The sequence below is a fragment of the Mesocricetus auratus genome, unplaced genomic scaffold (assembly GCF_017639785.1).
Source record: "Mesocricetus auratus isolate SY011 unplaced genomic scaffold, BCM_Maur_2.0 Super-Scaffold_100008, whole genome shotgun sequence".
In the NCBI taxonomy this organism is placed as follows: Eukaryota; Metazoa; Chordata; class Mammalia; order Rodentia; family Cricetidae; genus Mesocricetus; species Mesocricetus auratus.
In genome coordinates, this window is record NW_024429192.1 from 53,603,615 (window position 1) to 53,623,538 (window position 19,924).

A 19,924-nucleotide genomic window follows, 5' to 3' on the forward strand; every position below is an offset into this window, starting at 1 on the left:
GGGATATACGTAACCTTATATACCCTTGAATGTTCTGGCTATAGGATGCCTGCAGAGTTAGGTGGATGATGTCTCCTCCATCACTAGCTCCAACACTAGAACAGTTTTATCCAGGAAAGGTAAGAGACCAGAATGACATTTTTTTTTTCTCATCCTTTCCATTCCTTAGGCCTGTTTTTGTAAAGAACTCTTTCTAGATAATAATCAGAGATGCACAGAGTTTCTCCCATTTCAGCAATTTTGAAGCATTAGTTGGTTTGCAAATGTTGTCCTTCCCAGTCACTATTTGCCCAGCTCACAGCCAACCAAAACATTCTTCCACATTCTGGAATTCAGAACACCAGCTGCTCTAAAGAAGGGCAATATGAAGTGTGGGACCATCAAGTTAGGACTGTATCAGTATTGGATTCTGAAATAAACACAAATCAGGACTGACCTTGATTACAAGGTGATTAGAGCTTGAAGCACAGGGTAGGATGGGAAGAAGGAACTCTTATGGAGGAACACATTCTAACTCGATTTTCTCTTGTATCTAGCATGAACAATAAATGCTAACACACACACTTAATTTTTAGAGTTGTATATTCAATAATTTCCATAAACAGATAAACAGTAATATATCAAATACAGGCATTATAAAGGTTTTTCTAAATGCTTGTTTAGAATAAAATGCTGTTACAAAAACCAGAATTGGAGTCTAATAAAAACAATTTAATAAAACAAGGCACAATGTTTAAGGCAAAATTCATAAAGAAGATATATAAAGTTAATATATTTTTTCATGTCCTTTGGGTGAGGAGGCACAAGAATTTAAATAGTTTAAACATTCTTTTTAGCACAGTAGCCATTATATAAGGTTACATAAATTCGATACAATAGGACTCTGCCTTTTCCAGAAAACAAATTCCATTACTGATCTATATTCTGAGTTACATTTTAATTGTATATACCTATACAGATATTTCTAATACACAAGACTATAGGTACTGAAAATTAAAAAAGTCAGAGCATACATAATAATTTGACAAAAGTAACACCTTTTCAGCATTTTTTGTTGACATATAAAGCCCCCAACTTTGTGAAAACTAAGGCTGGTTATGTAGACAGCCTTTCTAATTATGTTCTAACAACACCGAGTGGGCTCAGAATGCAACAAACCTCAATACTAGTCTGCACATGGCTTTTAGAAAGTGCTGACCATGTGAATTGAGAACAAGGACTCTCAACCATCCAACCATGGTTCCAATAACAGCAATGCCAACTTCATCCTAGTTTCTTTCCCCAGCTGAAGTTTTGAATAACACAAGTTTATTCAATTTTTTCATGGCCAAAAGAATAAAGTATGTTCTGGTGAATGCAGAGTTTTCTGTATGTGAATAACCTTCACTAAGATACTTGATCTAATACACACATACACACACACACACACACACACACACACACAGGAGACTGAATATTACGTCAGTTATTGAAGCTAACTACTGCTGAGTAAAACTCTAGCAGCACCCATCAATATCACCTACTATGTATGTGTCTAACTTTGTGAGTTAGTGGAATGCTTCTTACTTCAATCCTTAGTAGAGATCAAGAAAAATATAAAAACAATGGTGGCACTTATTAAACTATCCCCCTTTCATCCTATAGGAAAATTGGTGGCAAAACATGCTAGTCCTCAGTGACAGTATTTTCCTAAGATGCCATAAATATGACAACAGTGGAACTTTTGCTGTCCTTTGTGATAGCATGAACATTTAAATAAAATACCATATAAAAGATACACTTTTCTACTGGGAGCAGGGTGGTGGTGCTTGACCTTTGGTTCTGTAGGGCTCTGATCTCTTGGCACAGTATGGTTAAGATTCCCCTCCCAGAAGCCCTATACACACAGTCAATGACAATACACACAGCCATCACTGACAATTTACCATATAATATACTTTTTTTTCCATACTTTGGGTTAAATGGAAGACTTTAAAGGCACTTCCAGACCACAAAGGATAGTGCTACCTACTATATTATTAAAAAGATCACACAATCCTGAAAACATAAAATTGCATGCTATTGAATTAATGTTATATAACATTAAATGCTTAATACACAGACAGTGAGAGGTAACACAACACTTCTTTTCTAAGCAAGGGAACAGAACTGTGCTACAGGTCACACTGCTTAAAGTCTACACAGTATACTTCACCACGGGAGTTACATGCTTAGTTTAATTTAAAAAGAAAATCAGCATTTTGGACTACATGGAGAGCAATACTTATAATAATGTCTACTTTTAGATGAAAGGCAAATCATTTCAGTAAATAAATGATTTAAAACTTTAAAACTAAATGCAGCTAAATCATTTTACATATATACTTTTACTGGTAAAGTCTTATCTACAAGCATGGACATGGAAACAAACATTTGTTTTTTACGTAAATAGCTACTACTAAATACTTGATTTGCAGTTTTTTAAAAAAGGCAACAAAAAGGTAAATGTTCACTAATATTACCTGCCGTATTGTAAGTCAGGCCAATAGGAACTACTTTCCAATAGGAACTCTGGGAAGAGCAAGATTGAAAGAAAGCCTACAGCTTGCTGACTCTGCTTTATAGAGAGCAATAGAACAGCCTCCAGCAACAGGGACCAATTCAATAATAACATTAGCAGTAATAAACTTAGTGATAGGTTTCTAGATGGCAGTAGGAGGCCACTTGGTAGATTAATTTTAAAACAATTTCTTATTACTCTACAGAGCTTTATTGGTTCAGGGATTTCCCTGGGTACCTATGACTTCTCTTTCCCTATCCTTTGCTGCTTTTACAGATTTGTTTTACTTAACATTACAGCAAATAGCCCCTTCTTGAGTCTTCATTTAAACCCAGTATTTCCAGTGTCTGTAAGAAATAGTCTGTAGTACTGTGCTGTACTATTAAGGATTGCCCTTTATTTTTATTTATATTGTCCCCAAATTTCTCATATTTGAAGCCCATCTACAATGTGTGTTTGTTTTTAATATTAGCAACAAAAATTCAGACATCAAGATTTTTAGACTAATCGGCACCTTTGGGACATTTCTAAGTAAAATACTGAGCTGGGCCCATGATTTACACTTGGAATTCCAGCAGCTGGGAAGCCGAGGCAAGAGCATTACAAGCAGGTTTGACTGAGCTACATAGCTAGTTCAAGGCTAGCCTGGGCTACACAGCCAGGCCCTGTCTCAGAAAATAAAATAGTTGTATTATGAAAATTAGCCCCTGTTGATTCTAAAAGTTCATTAGCTGGATAAACATAGGATTCATACCTATAGAGACAGACTACTGCTCAAAATACATCTTGCTGACTTTAGAAGATGACCATATTTCTAGATGGCCAATTCCTATCTCACTAAGTTAATGTCTATAATCAGTTTTTTTAAAAAGAAAAAATATGAAAAAATTATCAATCATTGGCAGCTCTAGTAAAGAATAAGGCCAGATATGGGTAAAAAAGAAAAAAAAATAAACAACCAAAAAAAGGTAAAACAGCTGCCAATGAAGATTTCACTAAAAGCTGACTATGCTAGGTAGGCATGAACTGTGGCTTGCTTAGCATGCATAAGACCCTGGATCTAATCCCTATAATCCCTATCTCTGCAAAAAGACAGCTGCACATTGATTTGGCACACTGTTCACAGAGCTTAACTATACACATAAAAAACCACAATAAACACTTTGCTGAAAGAATACCATAGGATATATCTATATGCCACAGGCTAGAATATTTATATTTATGAAAGATGAAACAGTATACCTTCTTTCTAGGAGGCTGGAAAGAGTATGTATGGCTAGATGCTCTATTTACAAGGCTATTTTACAAGTAATTCCTAAAAGGCTACTCAAGCTATTACTTAGGTCAAGATGACTATCAATTAAGAAAGTAGAAGTATTTAAACCAGGAGAATATGGTCCCATCAATCTGAACAATTTCCATGAAAGCACTCTATATTAACTAATGTCATCTAATTACAAAGCATTTACTTGACACTTGGATACTGCCCAAGACATCCGTGCCTTTCCTAATCTTGCAGTAGGCAGCTTATAGCTGCTCACTTGGTCAAATACAAAGACTTTATAACATCATATAATTATATTTGCAGTAGAAAACATCACTTTTATAAACACAGAAAGAAAATCACTAAATAAAAATAATTACTCTTACTACACTATTTCGAGGAAAAGGTAAGGGGACTCACTATAGCAGCGTTTCACAACTGCAGCCACGAAACTCTCGTGTTTCATGACGTAACACAAACACACACACAAACCCTGAATCACCCTATAATCTACTAATCTACTAAAATAAAAATAATATATACAAGAAACCTAACATGCAAATAGTCTCAGCATAGGGTTGGCCTCTAACAAAGCACTCTTTAAGAGAGCACCTGACACCCTAATGCAATCTCAAAGTAGCTTTAGCACTTACCAACCAGCCTTTATGCTACTACAGGTTGGTTAGTTAATCATCAGTAGTGACTTAGATATTTTCTGATGCCAACTTAGTTTTAATAATAGTTTTTATTGCATAATCAACTACTTAGTAAAATTTGTTATTTCCAATGACAATAATCTGTTACTATTTTTCTCCTACACCATAAAGACACAGGGTTTTAATGATTTCATTCCCGTTTTATCAATACTTCTTTCTTAGTGTTCAATGGTTAAACCAACTTCGTGAACTATTCTATTGTGGATGAACATAACGAGCTCTATTCTGACTACTTTCAACTGTCATGTTATCTAATTGTAGTTTTTCTTTCAAATGCAGAGAATGTTTTGGTTTAGTATACAACACAAGCATAGGAGACACGTTTGACAGTTAAAATCCTCCCCATCCCCACTCTGAAACAAGTTTTCATGTATATAGCTTAGGCTGGCCTTAACTTCACTGTGGTGCCTAGGCTAACTTTGAATTCCTGATCTTCTGCCTCTACCTCCCAAGTGCTGGTTTGGAGGTATGCACAACCATGTCCAACTTTCCCTCATTAAGTCCAATGTTATAAAGCAGCTTTTCTTAGATTACTCGCCATCTAGACTTTTCTGTCAAGAACAATTATTCTGTCTTTTGGAAAATAGATGGATCACGACTGTAGCCTCCCATAAATGTGAAAGCCACACTTACAAGAGATCATTGCAGTTAACAAATTGAAGATGGCCATGGAAATAGGTTGTGGTGCACACCTTTACTGCCAGCACAAGGGGGTGGAGGCAGGTGGATCTCTGAGTTCCTGGCCAGTCCATTCTACATAAAGAGTTCCAGGCCCACAGTCCTTGGGTGTTATCTATATAGTTGTTTACCTAGTCTGTTAAAGCACGTTTCCAAGTGTTTTGCATATTGTCAGGTTGTAGGTTGCTCTGAAATAATTTCTAGAATAAGCTTCCATATCCTTGCTAGGATTAAGGCACTGTAACACATCACAGCTAGATTGCATAAAGTCAGTAACAACCACACAAAACAAGAGCTGAAGTTCATATATTCCATTTAAAAGTGATGGTTCTTACTGTACTGGTTAGTTGGTTGGAAAGGCTCAACCCAGGGTGACACAAGGAGAAGGCTCATTCTATTTATGGCATAGTGTTCAGCACAAACCAGGACAATTCTGGTAGTACAACTGCCATGACGTCTTACTTGAGTCAACCCAACTGCCCCAGGTAACACCACTCCAGGCAGATTATAACTGCTCCTCAGAGTGTACCATTTTGCTAGTGTTTCATCAAAGACTTAATTAAAAATTGTGACCAACCAGCTGAATTTTGAACTGCCATTCAGAATAAACTACACTCAAAGAATCTAAATATGGAATTGGACTCGATCTAGTTGAATGGACAGATGGAATGCAAAATCTTTCACGCCACTGCAACTCTTCCACAGACATTCAAGATGAAAACACGAAGGTTTCCAATCATCTTCAAGCTCCATTTTCTTTTATAATCACCTTTGCTTAGTTTTAGTATTTTTCAACACCCACTGCTGGTCAACCAAGAAGAACCTTCTGCATTCTGTGTGCAGCAACGCTGGCTTCATCTTCTGAGTCAGACTCACTCTGGGATGTGGAGCTGTGTGTGGCAGAGCTGCAGGGGGAAGAACATTCTGGAGAACACAAATAGTGCATCAGGGGGAGACGATACTTCCCACAGAAGTCCACAAACTTAATTTGTCTGACACAGCAGTCAAAATAGACTCCTAGAGAAAAGAAGAACATAAGAAGTCAATAAAAGCAAAGCTAAGACCCAGAGTTTTTTCCTAGAGAGACATTACATCTCAAGCTCTCTTTGGGAATCTTAAGCAGAAGTATTCCAGCAATCCCTTCTCACAGCACAGTGTAGAGAAGTAATGGACGACCTCCCAGGTGGCAATCTGATTGCTAAGAGAAGGCAAGGAGGGCTGCTGAGATGGTTCAGCAGTCAGGTGCTTCTGCCAACCAGAGTTTGATTCCCAGAATCTACACAGGGAAGAGAAAGAACTGATTCCTACAAGTCTTCCTTTGTAAGCTGTGACACAATTCATTAATATTCTCAATCATTCATCCTCCCCCTCTAAATGTAAACAAACAAGACAATATATCTGAAGGGAGACAGCCAAGAAAGGACAGGACAGTTTAGCATACTTATTTTCTGTGAGTTACTTGGGGGCCAGTGTCTTAGATTACAGGGTATGTGAAGTGTCCTTGTTCTACACCCGCTTGTCAGTTACTGGCACTGTCCTGCAGTCAGAAGACTAAACAAACAGTTCCTTTAATAGCGATTAAGGAAGTAATTACCATACAAGAATTTGTAGAAAGGAGATAGCTGTTAGCATCCATTCTTATTTTTTGATCTCTTATAGCCCAAGCTGCCCTTGAAACTCTAGTCTGGCCTTGAACTCCTGATCTTCCTGCCTCCACCTCTCCCAAGGGTTTAGGATTGACACATGTGCACCATCAGTTTGTCAGAGCAAAACTGACAAACAAAATGTCATCTTACATTTATGCAGGCTCTATATCTCTGGGCTGCAAAGCCAATGATCTCATTTAGTGAATACCCACCCAAAAACAAAAACAGTAAAAATTGGTATTTCCTGCAAATTAAAAGGGACTCTGAGATATCATCTTACACCCATCACAATGGATAAGATCAAAAACAATGATGACAGCTTATGTTGGAGAGGATGTGGAGTAAGGGAAACACTCCTCCATTGCTGGTGGGAGTGCAAACTTGTACAGCCACTATGGAAAATTGGGAATCAATTTACCTCAAGACCTAGCAAAACCACTCCTGGGCATATACACAAAGGATGCACAATCATACCACAAGGACATTTACTCAAATAGTCGCTATTTGTAATAACCAGAAACTAGAAACAACTTAGCTTCTTAAACCCTGTCTTTATCTTGTAACACTCTCAGAAATGTAATTTTTGTTTTCTTTTTACCTGTAAAATAATCTTAAGACAAGATGACACTTTTTAGGGAAATTCTTTCTTACCAGGCTTTGATATCATTATGCAACATTTTCTTGGTGTTTACACTTATCTTCATACCAGTGCCTTTCTATACTCATTAAAAACAGACTTATGTAAAAGTAGTATTTGCCGCCCAATGCTGTAAGTGCGAATCCTGGAGCATGAAGTTAAAGAATATAAAGTCCTTTTACATCCAGAAATGGGCACACATCTCTAAGTGCACCCTGACTGTATCTGATACATGAATAGTGAATCTTCAAATAAACATGGAAGAACTGCTTGTACTTCTTTGTGTTTCCTTTCATTTTATCATTGTACTTTCCTCATAATGCTCCAAGACAGGATGAGATTTCCTGAGTATTTTCCTTGTGTTTGAAGTAAAAATTAGTATGAAAATAATTTTTAAGAAGGAAGGAGGCTCAGGGGGTAGTAACCACCTTTGTGTGAAAGAAACTTTAGCTAATTAAAACAACACAACATTAAATTTTAAACATAGCTAAGTGCGTGAAAAAGGCCAACATTCTATTCACTTACCGCCACACTTTGGGTTTGGGCAATTGCTGGCTGAACCCAAGTATCTTAGGAGATTCCCAGGAAGATCATAAGGAGTGTAAGAAATACTTCGGATCTTAATGGTCCTTGCAGCTAATTCCAGAAGTGTTGGAGGGTCATATGTCAAATCTCTAACAAAACGAACAACCAGTGGATTTCCTCGCAAACTCAACTCTTCCAGATGAATAAGGTTGAGGATCTCTCGAGGCAGGTATGTCAGCAAGTTATTGTGGAGACTGAGAGAACGAAGTGAATGCAACCTGGAATGAACACGACACAGAAGCCATGTTCACAGAAAGTGAAGGCAATGGATGAGTGAAACAGCTTAGAAAATCACAGTTACATACATGTCTAAATGTACACAAACACAGCTATGTGTGTATATACAGTGTTTGAGCCTCCCATATAAATGAACAATTAGGACTGAGATCAATAGATGAAAATTTAAAGTGTCTAAAACCAACTCAGAATAGTTTTATAAATGCTATCAAAACTTTCTTTCTGGGATCTTAAGAATACTTAAAACACAAAGTATTCTGATGTCCCAGCTGAGATAAATGATAGATTTAAAGACACTAGAGGGCATATTTTAGCACCTACAAAAGATTTCAGGAATGCCATCAATAACGACCTTTTTTATTATAAAGTCACATATGGACAGGAGTTTGCTTAACATCAAATGCAAATTGCCAAATTCCTCAAGAAAGCTATGCCAAATTACTATTCTGTAAAGCCTCTGCCTTGCATAACAACCTGAGTTCAAGGCCCAGTATCAATCTGAAAATGCCAGTTAAAAATATCAGGTGTCTCAGAGGCAGCTCCCTGGGCCTTCTGTCCAACAAGTCTGGCCTAATTGGTGAACTCTCCAGGCCAATGAGACCCCATCTCAAAGGAAGTGAATGGCATGCAGGTCATCCTCTGCCTCTACATGAGCATACACAACTATACCTACCTGCATGCATACACATACATGCAGGCACACATAGACACACATAGAGTGAGGTGAGCAAATACTTTGAGGAATAAACCAGAACAATGAAATAAAATTAAAAATTACTCAGTTCATAACAAGCTGCTGAGCTACTAAGCACGACTTTTTTTAAGCATACCTATTTCTTTCTTTGCCTTTTTTTGAATCAAGGTCTTACTATGTATCCCAAGTTGGTCTTAAACTTACAAATATCCTGTCTCGGCCTCCACAGTGCTGAGATTATTGGCATACTCTTTATTTTTTTCAATATATAAAGCACGAAGAGAGTTTCAGACAGTGATTCCTAACCAGATGGTTGTATCTATAAACCGAGACTACTCACTGTGAAAGCTGAGGAGGCACACTTTGGATTTTGTTGTCACATAACACCAAGTAATTCAGAGAAGGTAGATTTGCTAATTCTGGTGGGATTTCTTTAATGAAGTTTCCTCCAAGGTATAAGCACTCTAAACTGCAAAAGCAAATTTTAAAAACGCAAATAAATACAAGTTGGTCAAGATACCTCATTGTCTCTACTACAATGGACACATTTCATCTACTCATTCACCACATGTTTTACTCAGGATCTGCTTTAAACTAGTCAGTGGTTCTTAACCTTCCTAATGCTACAGCCCCTTAATCCAGTTCCTCATGTTGTAGTGACCCTCAACCATAGCTTATTTTCATCGATACAGCGTAACTGTATGAATTGTATTGTAAATATCTGATATACAATTGATCTTAGGCTACCCCTGTGAAAGGGTCATTTGACCCCAAAGAAGTTGCAACCCACAGGTTGAGAAATACTGTACTAGGCAGTCTCCAGAAAGTAAATGCAAAACAATGCATGATTAAACCACCAAAACTTTTTCAGTTCAGGGACACTAGAAAAGAATAGGAAGGATCCCAGCAGCTCTCACTGGAAAAGCTTCCCCAGCTGGGCTACAAAGTTAGTCCTTAGACAGAGAAAAAGAGATTTCAGGCTGGGTGGTGGTGGCACATGCCTTTAACTCCAGCACTCTGAAGGCAGAGACAGGCAGATCTCTTTGAGTTCAAGGTCACCCTGGTCTACAAAGTGAGTTCCAAGACAGCCAGGGCTACACAGACAAACCCTATCTCATAAAACAAAACAAAAGAAAACAAATACAAAACAAAACAGAGGGAAGAGAGAAAATAGAAGATTTTGGGTAGAGGAGGGGGCTTTAAAGACTCAATGGGCACACCTGTTAATAAAAGAGACTTTTTCCTGAAGAACCCAGACAAGGCTGGAGATGCTAGATTAGAAACACCCTGCAATTCCATGCTGGCATGCTTGTGTTTGACTCATTCACTAACAGGTAATCGGAAAACCAATAGTCCTGCCCTCTGTCAGAAAACTGTCTCCACTCTCTGATTTTCAGACAAGCTTTATTTGGTAGAGTATAAACAAGATATCACCACAGAAAACCATATACGAAGTTTCTTTTCTCTTAATAAAGCAAATACATTCTTCAGAGTTAAAGTTCTGGTTTGCTAACAAAATAACATCTTCAAAGTAGGATGTATAAGTAACAAGATATAATGCCATTCTCTGATGATTGTAGAAAGGCTCTTTGTAAAGGATTTTTTTCAGGGAGGTGACAGTCAGCTCCTATAATATTCATAAAAATAAAAACGAACACACACAATGTATTTGCAATTTTCCCACTGTTATGTCTGGTTTTGTTATTCATTCAGAACTATCATTCTTTCAAAGACTTCCACATAAACACAAGTAAAAATAGCAAAACACCAGCTTTAAAGTGGGGAAGAAACATGCTACGATAGTTACCCAAAACAGGCATTATTTTGGTGGGCCCTTTATTTTTTGCCCGTATGTGTGCAATTGTGCATGCGTGTGGAAGCCAGAGTGGACATGCGTGTCTTCCTCAATGACTCTCATATATGAGGCAGTCTCTTCCTTTGAGCCCAGAGATGGCAGGTCTGCCTGCTCAGCACCCTCTTTGGTGATCTATCTCTACCTCAGATCATATTCCCTTGACAATACTTTTTCTGAAAATAATTTGATGGTGTAATTTGATTCTGTACTTTTCACCTACAGATCTGCAATTTTTTAATTAGTGAAATTTAGTATCATCTCTATGTTTCTGGTTATTTGCATATCCTCAGAGTATTTCCTGTTTATACCATTTGCCCATTTCCTCATGGGTTGGACAGTTTCCATGACTTTGTTGAGAGCTCTGTTGTTAAATCCGTGTTCTGCATAACTTTGTTCCTTTGTGTGACCTACTTTTGCTTGTTTCAGATGTATTACAAGAATTCATGCTGCCTTTGTAAGAGGAGCAATTCAGAAGCTGTGTTTTGTCATCGGCTTTCTCACTGGATGCTCATCTCCACAGTGTTCCCTTTAGAGGCCTGTTACTTTTTGCTCCTGATACACAACAGCTACACTGCAGATACAACTAGTTTTTGACTCCTAAAACTTCCTGTTGGAGTGTTACTTAATTTATGTAGTGCTTCTCTTTGTTCCTTTAAATCTATTTTGATCTGAAACCCACTTCCCCTGATTATTAATACTGCTTCCAACTTTTGCTGCTGCTGTTAGCATTTATTTCATTCAATTCCACTACTTACTGTCATAAAAATTAGGGTCAGTTACTCGCTGCTTATTAAAGATAGCATAAAATACCTAGTCAACAAATATGAACACCTACCATATGCCAAGCACCATTTCAGGGACTATAGTGTCAATCATTCAAGGAGTTGATGAGGCATGTATCTTAGAGCAGATAGTACTTTAAGAAAAAATGGAGTCAGCCGGGCGTTGGTGGCGCACGCCTTTAATCCCAGCACTCGGGAGGCAGAGGCAGGCGGATCTCTGTGAGTTCGAGACCAGCCTGACTACCAATCGAGTTCCAGGACAGCCTCCAAAGCCACAGAGAAACCCTGTCTCGAAAAAAAAAAAAAAAACCAAAAAAAAAAAAAAAAAGAAAAAATGGAGTCAATCAGAAAGTAATGGGAGATGACTCTACATGGGTAGCTTTCTTTCTGTCTCTTTTTTTGGGAGGTGGGGTGGGGTGGGGGGTAGGTGTTCAAGACAGTCTCTGTAGCTTTAGAACCTGTCTTGGAACTCTCTGTAGACCAGGCTGGCCTTGAACTCAGAGATATGCCTGCCTGCCTCTGCCTCCCGAGTCCTGGGATTAAAGGTGTGCATCACCACTGCTCAGAGGGCTTTCTCTTAAGAGACTTTGAAATGTGAGCAGAGCTGAGTGAGTTGACTATGAGCCCCAGAAGGAAAGCGGTCAGTGCAAGGCACAGCTGTAGCACAGCTGGTGTGGGGAGATCAGACTGAGATGGAAATGAAGCAGTCAGAACTCAGTAGTCAATAAATAACCTGGGATGGTCGGATCACAAAGCCAGGTAGCATTTTGAATTTTATCCTAGGTATGATGGGGTGAATTTTAATATTTAATTTTGTGTTTATTTACAGGCATGCACATGTATGTGTGGTGTTCAGAGAAGCCAGAAGTCACTGGATCCCCTGGAGCTGGAGTTACAGGCAGTTCTGAGCCGCCTGACCTGGGTGATGGGAACCTAACTCCAACCATTTCTAGGATGACTCTCAACTGGTAGATGGGTTTTAAATGAAAGCTGGTTGCGTCATTTTACAGTTTAGCAAGAGAATCACAATTAGCTGGATGAATGTGTGTGACTGGAACCTCACTGGGTGTTCGGTGTAATTCAGATGAGAAGCAATACAGTTGCCAAGAACAGCTTCTCATTTTTAACTTACTAGTGTTTTTAAGTACCTCTCATGCACAAACAAGGAACAACTTGTTTGCTCTGTGAGGGTGTAGGTTCTGCAATGATCTCAGCATATTGTATCCCTGTGGTTCTGCCTTTTCTTTCTTGCATAGTTTCCTTTCTTTCATTTATTTCCCCTTGATGTTCTGAGCCATATATGCTACTTCCATTATGCTGGCAGATGTCCTTCAATTTCCTTCCACATCTGGCCTCATTATCACATCAGTCACTATTACTACTACTGCTCCTTTGTAGCCGACTTTCTCTTTAGCAGCTGTGATGGTCATCTGTAGTGGCTCTTAGGTGTTCATGTTGTGAATGCTTGGTTCCCAGTTGGTGGAAGTGGGTGGCGACCTCTGGAAGTTATGCTCCTTCATTAGTTCTGGCTATCTCCCATGTTAATAGCCAACCTCTGCTACACATTCCTGCACGAACTGAGCTGCTTCCCATGCCTTCCAACCACAAGGCTGACACTGTCTGAAACTGTGAGTCAGTTCTTTCCTTAAGTGGCTTCTGTCAGGGATTTCGCTCCAGTGAGGCAAAACAGTCATCAAGGAAGTTACTAAGTAATTCACAGGCAGATAGGAATACAGAGTAGGTAAGGTAGATGAGGTGAACCAGGGAGCAGCGAGCAAGGTGGAATCCAAGGACTGGATATTCCCTGTGGAATGAAGGCCCATTCAGGTTTTGGATGGGGCAATTTGATTTCCTCATGAAACTCAGAATGGGCTGCAACTTAAGAATTAGGAAATGTTTATTTTTGGAATTCTGCGTGTAATATTTCTGGGCCACAGTTAATTGTGAGTAACTGAAAGTCAGTAAGGAAATCCATGAATAGATACAGGAGACAACTGTGTATTTTTTTTCTAAGAATTTTACTTGTGTTTTTCATACATGCCCATTCTAAAACTTCTCTTACTGTTCCATGGAAAAGTTTCTTCCTTTCCTTCTCCAAGTTAGGAAACACACTTAGGGCCTTCCCACCCCTCTTTACAGGAGTAAACCAACCACTTTCTGATTAGATTTAAGGCCTCTTCTATAAAATGGAACCCATATCTGACATTGTTACTGGTGTTAAAAAAAAAACAAAAAACTGTGATTAGGTATGGCATAGGCCCTAGGTGAGAACCAACTATTATTCCACCAAATGGACACAGCATTAAAACACTTCTAATGACCTACTGCTGTACAGAGACAAGTACATTTCTCCATCATCAGAAAAGCTTCTTCTTGAAGTAGACAGCAACTAGTACAGAGACCTACACCTGCTCAGAATGCAGAGAATAAGAAACTGAGGAGTGCTCGGCCCTAAGTGACATGTGCTTTACATTCCAGAGCCCCAAGGCTCAGGGATCCTCAAATAAAGAGGGGTGGGAAGGCTCTAAGCGCCAGAGGTGGTGGATAACATCAAGAAAGCAGTATTTCTTAGACACGAGAGAGCTGTTGCACATATTAACTCACAGTAATTTTGATAGCATGCAAAAGACCTGTGCAAGCTCAACCCACACAAAATCCAAGCATGGAGTAGAGGATGTTGACAGGAAGTCCCACCAGTAGCTGAGAAATTACTTAGGCATTGATAGCTGCTGGGGGGTGGGGGTGAGTCAATTTTCTTTAATAGTGTAATAACTCCAGTAGGCTAACCACACTCCAGGACAGGCCCTACAACCAAGAGTAGCAGGGTAACATCTACTGTGGGTTTAAGAGAAAAACAACAACAAAGGACAAAATGAAAAAGAAAGACAACTTGAAGTTGAGTAAGTAGGGAGGTAGTATCAAACCTAGGAATAGTCAAAATACACTGTATGAAATTAAAGAAAGTCAATGTAAGGTTTTAAATGGGGAAAGGGCATTATTTGAATTTCAGCACATTTTTCTACTTATCATCTTGCTGAGTTATCTCATTCCTAAAATAGCTACTGTAAACTAGCTTTAACATTCCAGAGATTAATTTTTAGCTTTTGTCTTGCCACAATCCTCATATACTTATCTTTGAAAACTACACTGAGCGTCACACCAAGGGAAGGTCACTAAAAAATAGGACACTGATTTTTAAAAAGATCAGAAAAGACGCAGGAAGCTCACTTGATTCAGACTCAGGCTCCCCAGTTTGTTTCTGAACTGAGAGGAATAAAACCTAAGTTCATCAGAAGAAATGTCAAAGTGTGAATCATTCCTACCTCTCAGCATTGCAAACAACAAGCAGAGTTCAGACACATTTAAGGCCCAGGAAATCCTGGAGAAGCCAATGGCACATTATGCCAAGCTATGTTTGTTATTCCTTCCTGGAATGGTGACAGGTGGAGAAAGGGAAATTTTTGTGGACCATATGCTTTGTGTAATTTTTAAAAACTGTTCTTCTTGACTGTTCTTTAAAAGGACAATCTTCTTCATGTGTCAAAATATTAGACTTGGCACAAGAAGTGGCTCTTGCCTGGCATGTGGAAGGTCACACGGTCCGCCCTCAGCCCCGGGAAGGGAGAAGAGCAGCATAGCAGCATACCACAGTACACAGTGCATGCCAGGTTTACAATGAGGAGAATTTACAGATTTTCCAAGAACATGGTGTTCAAGAGCTACTGTAGGGTTCAAGTGACTATAATACCATTTCTCTCCATTTTCCAGCGTTTCAGGACAGTTAGCAGTCTTTGAGAACTGAACCACTGAGCTCTATCACTGGGGCCATGATTTGGCTCCAAGCAACTCATTCACATGAAATCTCAGCTTTCTCATCCAAGAAAAGAAGGAAATGAACTAGGTCATGGTTGAAGCTGCTTCTTTCCCTAGGAGTACAATTCTGCATGACCCCATTGGTCTGCAACCAGCTAAAACTCATTTTTCTAACCCTTTGCTGATTCCGATATAGGCATGAACAACAAAAATCACCATGCAAAAAGTCCCACATTTCATCAAGTCAAAGACATAATGACTAACAACCTTGAGTAGCAGTTGTCAGGTCAGAAATCAAGTCAACCAGGTATAAATGACCTGAAGTGGTTCTCTGGATCACATGTGCCAACACAACAGGTCCTAGTCCTACCTGGCCACTGTGGAAAACCATGGATTTGGTATCAAAGACCCTAGGTCAAACCCAGTCCTACTACTTAAAGGCTTGGTTTGTGATCTTGAGAGTTCCTTTCTCTGAGTTTGTATCTACCTCTAAAAACAGAGTACCTCATCTTAGACTCATAGAGAATGTCACAGCACCTATGGCATTGCCTATTTTCAAGGTTTCCATACATGGAATTTTGCCTACTTCTTTTTTCATGTGGAGATAATACTCTCCCCAGGTTACTCTTAATATGCTGGAATTGAAATGAAAAGGCTGGATCACATGATCTTACAATTAAAAGGAAACAAAGCCTATCAAATTAACATAAATCTCTCCTTAGCTGTCCTACAGCCTATCTTTTCATAGCACTCTTGTAGACCATCATCTCTACTCTACTATCATGACCTCCTAAGCAGACTCAAAATTCCCCTATGCCTTCAGCCTCTCCTCAGGAAGAAGACACATGTGCACGCAGAATGCAACCCACACTCTACAGAAGCCCTCAAACTGTGAGGCCATCTCAGCGGCCCCAGTTTTTATCTGTCACTTCCTAGCACAATGCTCCTCTTTCACCAGTTTGGCCATTACTCTCCTCCTTGCTTCCTGGCTCCCACATACACTCTTCCCTTTACTTGGACTGATTCCAGGGGCTCACACTCTAGTTAATATGCACTGGTACTTCCTTCAAAGGCCTGACTCAAATGCAAATCCAGACCCCAAACATGTCAAATCCCCATGATTCTGTCTCGAGGTCCTCTCACATCCCAGGATTTATTTCTAAGCACTGTAACTTAATAAGGAAGTCCATAAATCTTTAGCATCTCTACCCTGTGCTAATACAATTTGTTAGATCCAGGACACGCTCACCATGTCGCTCCAGAGCCTAAGGGAATGTTAGACACACCAAGTACTCTGCAAACATCTATCAAGGGGCAAATTAAAGGACATGGTGCCCAGACTGCTCATTCAGCAAATAGGACACTTTAAGTGAGTGATCTGCCTAAGGCTGAGACATTAATTTTTACTGCCAGGTCAATGCTTTCCCTGTTAACTCAAAGGTTCTTTCCTGTTCCACATTCTTTTATCTTGGCTAATCCAATAAAGGAGCTGAAAATATTTAACAAACAGATACTTCTCTGTTGCTGTTTTACTTCCAACTCCCCTGCAGGGCACCCTACAGAACTTTCAGTACCCTTTTTCTGTATGTCCTCATTCCGTTAAATTCTACATTGTTGAATAAATAACCTACTAGGTGAGGTAGACGATTCCTGTAAGAAGAAATGATAGTCAATCAGATAAATACAATAGTGGAATGAATTAGACAAAGAGGAGTTTGTCTGTAATTACAATTGTCCAGGGAACAGGAAAGGGAACACAAGTCAGGCTGTCGTGTCCCAGGCAGAGGCAGGGAGATCTCTGAGTCCGAGGCCAGTCTGGTCTACAGAGTAAGTTCAGGTCAGCCAGGGCTACACAGGGAAACTCTTGTCTGGAAGACTCACTCCCACTCCCACCTCCACCACCACCACCCCAAAAAAGGAGAAAGGAATCCTAGAAGTGACTCCTAAGGTAAGATTCTGAAGTGTGAATAAGTTCCCCAGGGTCAAAGGAAGCCCCCTGTGAAGAGACCTCGTGCCCACCCAACCCACAATTTAGTAGTGACAAGCTGCCTCTTCTATACGGTGTTGAAGTGCAATGTTCACTAACTCCACAAATGGTACTTCGACTATCGCGAAAGACAAGAGGGGGATGGACACAAAATGAAAAGGCAGAGAAGTAGATCAGAGCCATGTTAAAGGCCACGCACTGTAAGAAGTCGACCACCTCCGTTAATGGGTGCCCCCTTCGCTTCCTCTCTAGACTCAATGAAGGAGAAGCCGGGTTTGGAGGCGCTTGTCTTCAATACTGTACCTTGGAAGGAAGAGGCAGGCGGATCTCTCTGAGTTCGAGGCCAGCCCGGGCTACAGAGCCAGTACCAGAGCTCACTGTGTGTGTGGGGGGGGGTAAAAAGAAAAAAGGACACAGCTAAACTGTCTCGAAGATCTGCGCAGGCCAAACACAACGCAAACGCCATGACCCACTTCATCTCAGTTCTGGGCTGGCGATGGCCGGGCAGTCCTCGCCTCCAACTAGGTGCCACCTCCCTGCTCTCCACCCCGGCCGCCCCCGGCCCGCAGCCTCTCACCGCTGCAAGTTCTCGATCTCGGCGGGGATGCTCTGCAGCTGGTTGCCGCCCAGGCTGAGGGTCTGCAGCGCGCGCAGCTCCAGCAGCGAGGCGGGCACCTCCTGGAAGCAGTTGCCGCTGAGGTTGAGCACCTGGAGGCTGCGACAGAGCGGCGACTGGGCCAGGCCCTTGGGCAGCGAGCCCGGGCCGCCGAGCCGGTTGTTCCTGGCCAGCAGCGTGCGCAGGCCGCTCAGAGTCAGCAGCTCGGGTCCCAGCGCCGTGAGCGCGTTCCCGCTCACGTCCAGGAGCTGGAGGTGCGGGAAGCCGCTGCCCAGGGCCCGCGGCAGCGACGTCAGGCGGTTGTAGGGCAGCAGCAGCCGCAGCAGCGCCTCCCGCGAGCCCCGCCGCTCCTCGGCGCGCGCCTCCAGCTCCGACTCGAGCGTCTCGGCGGACACGCTGAGGCGGGACCAGTTGAGCTCCGCGTCTCCGATTGCGGCCTCCTCCATCCTGCCCGAATCCCAGGCCGCCGCCGCGGCTCGCCCCGGAACCTGAAGCGAGCGCCGCGTCGGAAGTGGCGCGGCCCCGAGGGCCGCCTGCCGCTCACCCCGAACGCCCGCCCGTGTCACGAGATGCCCAGCGCCGAGTCGGGTGCGCGCGCAGCTCGGGGGCGGGCTCCGGCTCACGTGGCGCACGGCGCGGCGTCCGCTGTGGGCGAGTGGAGACCCGAGGTTCCCGGGGGTCGTCCTGACCCGGGCGGGCGCCGCCTCGAGAGGCTCCAGGTGCGGCGAGCAGCAGGGCGAGCGGAAGCCCGTGGCTCCCTGGAGCCCGCTGCGCGCCCTTTATAGTCGGGCGACCGCGGCCTTGGCCGCCTGAGTAAACAGTTCCGAGGACCTGCGCGTCACGGGGCGCCGCCTCCTTTGTTCTCCCTTGAGACCAGTTCCCCAAATCTGTGGGATCGGGAGAGCGCAGCCATGACGGGAATTGAGAATTACTGAGGCTGCAGAAGAACCGGCCTGGTGGTGCACGTCTCTAGTCTCAGGACTGAAATGTAGAGGCAGGTGTATTGAGTTCGAGGCCAGCCCGTCGTCCTACGTGGTGTAGGACAAAGCCCTCTTCGAAGCTAAGGACAAAATCGAGAGATTTAATCTGAGTGCAATTGCCCCATCTGGGAAACATGTTTAAGGACCTTCCCTACTTTCCCTCCAGGGTTTTTTCTTTTTGTCTTTGTGATAGCGGTGTGTGAGTGCCCAGCCAGCTGCTGAGGACTGGACAGCAGCTCCCGCAGTGCAGGCCACTGAATGGTCCTGAGCTGCTCTGCAGACACCCAAGCAAAGAGGAAAACATGGAAGGAAAATAAAGTTCCAACAAACTGTCAAAAAAAAAAAAAGTAATGTGTGTCGAATAAGAACTTTGTCCAAGGCAACCGCACAATCACTGGCATGGGCTTTGGTCTGCTCTTGTGGGTGGGATGAGTTTGGGAGTTGGATTGAGGAGGTCCCTTGACTTGAGCTAGTTTAGATTGAGCTTAGTTTGAGAAAGTGCTCAGAGTCACTGCAAGTGAGAACCAGAGTTTAATTAGGGGAAACTCTTGAATCAGGCTCTAATTTAGTAATTCCAGTTCGTATATTTTCATCTTTATTTCAATTTCCGTCTTTTCTGAAATTATGCTTTGTATCTTACAGCCATTAATGGAATTGAGAAAAATACTTAGTTTTGTTTTTTCTGTGCTTACAGACAAGAAAGTTACAGGGTTCTGTGTAACCAGTGGTATTAAACTGCTTTCTTCCCAAAATAAATAAATAAATAAATAAATAAATAAATAAATAAATAAATAAAATTGTCGTCAGTCATGTAGATGAGAGACTTGAGACTTACACTTCTTCATAGCTAAACTTTATGACTGAGTTGTCATAGGAGGATATGGCTTTGTCAGTT

The 19,924-nt window shown here is 41.5% G+C and overlaps 1 protein-coding gene across 1 annotated transcript; it reads right to left on the reverse strand.

Annotated features, from left to right (window-relative positions):
• Positions 1 to 564: 564 nt before the first annotated feature.
• Positions 565 to 18,722, reverse strand: Lrrc58 (leucine rich repeat containing 58). The gene is made up of 4 exons (XM_005071501.4): positions 18,011 to 18,722; positions 9,337 to 9,465; positions 8,006 to 8,283; positions 565 to 6,214 (listed from the first exon to the last, which is right to left on the reverse strand). The coding sequence occupies exons 1-4, from the start codon at positions 18,493 to 18,495 to the stop codon at positions 6,006 to 6,008; spliced, it is 1,101 nt and encodes a 366-aa protein (XP_005071558.1). The 5' UTR covers positions 18,496 to 18,722; the 3' UTR covers positions 565 to 6,005.
• Between the last annotated feature and the right edge of the window lie 1,202 nt (positions 18,723 to 19,924).